Genomic DNA, 2,065 nt, shown 5'->3' with positions numbered 1-2,065 from the left:
GTGTGAGACCGAAACCCAGAGGCTGGGGAAAAGGGCTGAGGGCACCTCTGAGGTGTCCATCGGGTGGCCATGGCTGTGGGGGGGACCTGAGCAGAGCCCCCAGGGCCTCCAGACACCTTCTCAGCCTGGCAGCCCTGCGGAGGGACAACAGTGCCAAATGGAGCAGAAGTAACAGCGAAGGCATGGCTGGGTGGCCGGAGACGACTAGACAGGAAGCTCTCCAAGTCAGATGATAGTGAAGGGACAGTACAGGGAGGAAGGAGGGGCCCTGGCAACAGGAGAGGCAGCATGAGCCCCCGGTTTTTTTTCTCAGGGGCTGCCCATGGGAGCTTGCCGGGAGGCACTTCACGTGCCCAGGATGTTCAGCTGGGATCTCCCTGGCATCTCTCATCCTTTGCCTTCTGCCTGGGATGTGCCCTAATGGCACAGACCTTTGCTCTCGTTTCGGGTAAGAGCACAGCTCTCTGCAGCCTGAGCAATGGTTTGGCCAACCAATCTGACAGGGCACGGTACGGTGGGACGTGGAGCTGTTTGGGCCTCTTGGTCCAGAGGGGCCCCTGCAACCCCCAGCACAGGTGCAGCAGGGCTCACCCATAAGGAAATCGAGGACCGTCATGTCGATGAGGTCGAGGAGGCGATGGCCCCTGTCATAGGGCGGCGTCTCTCGCACCTGAGCACAGTAGTTGGGGTTCAGCTCCCACCTGTGGGCAGAGGCCGGGGTGGGGGACGGGGCTGTGAGAGTGGCCGTGTGGCAGCCCCCTCCCATGTCTCCATTCCCCCACACCCCCGTGCCCCGGCTCACTCAGCCTTCTTGCTCTTGTGGTAGGAGCGGCGCCAGGGGCTGCGCCAGGAACGGCGCTTGGCCAAGGTCTTGTCAGGCAGCAGGGTGGCCATGGAGCCCTCCAGCCGGTCCGGCTTGCCACAGAGCGCGTGCTCGGTGGAGCAGTAGTAGGAGCACTCCCCGTAGAAGCAGACGTTGCCCGCTGGCCGTGGGGACAAAGCAAAGGTTGACAAAGAGCAGGAGGGCAGCCAGCCTGCTACCCCCACGCCAGGTGGTCTGGCAAGCAGCCAGGTAAGGATGCACCATGGCCATGTGCCACCAGCAAAGCAATGGCAAGGAAGGTCTTGAGGAGCAGAGCCCTGCGACAGGGGAACTGCCGGGGAACTCCGGTGGGAGCCGGAGCAGTTCCCAAAGGAACAGTTTGCTCTGGTGCAGGGGAACCAGGGCAGGAGCAGCCAGCTCCAGGTGAGCTCCATGCAGGTGGCTGCAGGAGAGGATGGACAGCATGAAAGCTCACCTGGGGAGATGAAGAAAGTCTTGGCCAGTTTCTTGTCCGTGGTGATGTCACGGATCTCCTTCGTTATATTGACCAAACGGCCAGAAACTGGGGGGATCCGCCGGAAATCCAGGATCCTGAAACACAGAACTTGGAACCATTTCTTGCCAACTTTGGCTGGTTTTCAGTGAGTTATTAAAACTACCATGAGATGCAGGTATCCCTCGCAACAGGGAGCAGTTTCTCTGCCGCTTTACTGTCATGGGCAGATTCAGATGCCAAGCTTGTGCTCACCTGTCCAGGTGGAAGGCTGCAATCTCTGCATTGTGCCGCTCAAAGTCTGAGAAGTAGAAGAAGTCGATGGGGGTCTCCTGGTCCCGGGTCTGCCTGGGAGGAGAAGGGAGGATGGGGGCAATGGCCACGGATGGGGTCACCCTAAGTGTGGGCTTGGCTCCAAACCACCCCTCACCTTGTGTCCCTGGTGCCACTGGAGACACAGCCAGACCCCGTCTCCTCCAGTCGCTCACATCTGAGTAGTGTAGCCCCAAACCCCCCAGCCAGGCCCCCATGCACCCCCTGCTTCCAGTCCAAGGGCTGCAAGTCCTCATGCTCTGGCGGGTCCCGGATGGTCCTCATGGACCATCTTCTTCTTTCCACCACTGGAGGTCACTACCCCATCACAAGCTGCACCCAGCCTGCCGCAACCAAGCACCACCAGGGAAGGCGAAGGGAGGAGGACCATCCTGCTGGCCTCAGTTTTGGGGAGGGAAAGCTGAAGCAAGGCAGCA

General features: G+C 60.5%; 1 protein-coding gene across 1 annotated transcript in view; it reads right to left on the bottom strand.

Moving 5' to 3' along the window:
• The window catches only part of LOC104532663 (extracellular serine/threonine protein kinase FAM20C), a 5,298-nt gene that overhangs the window by 790 nt on the left and 2,443 nt on the right, over window positions 1-2,065 (bottom strand). The window contains exons 4-7 of the mRNA XM_010177920.2: window positions 1,572-1,664; window positions 1,299-1,414; window positions 803-983; window positions 592-701 (exon numbers count right to left, since the gene is read on the bottom strand). Of these exons, the coding sequence (XP_010176222.2) occupies window positions 592-701; window positions 803-983; window positions 1,299-1,414; window positions 1,572-1,664 (500 nt within the window). The remainder of the gene's footprint in view (window positions 1-591; window positions 702-802; window positions 984-1,298; window positions 1,415-1,571; window positions 1,665-2,065) is intronic.

Source organism: Antrostomus carolinensis, unplaced genomic scaffold, assembly GCF_000700745.2.
Source record: "Antrostomus carolinensis isolate BGI_N321 unplaced genomic scaffold, ASM70074v2 scaffold23981, whole genome shotgun sequence".
Taxonomy (NCBI): domain Eukaryota; kingdom Metazoa; phylum Chordata; class Aves; order Caprimulgiformes; family Caprimulgidae; genus Antrostomus; species Antrostomus carolinensis.
The sequence above is the reverse complement of the archived record's forward strand: the minus strand, read 5'-3'. Positions and strand labels throughout refer to the sequence as shown.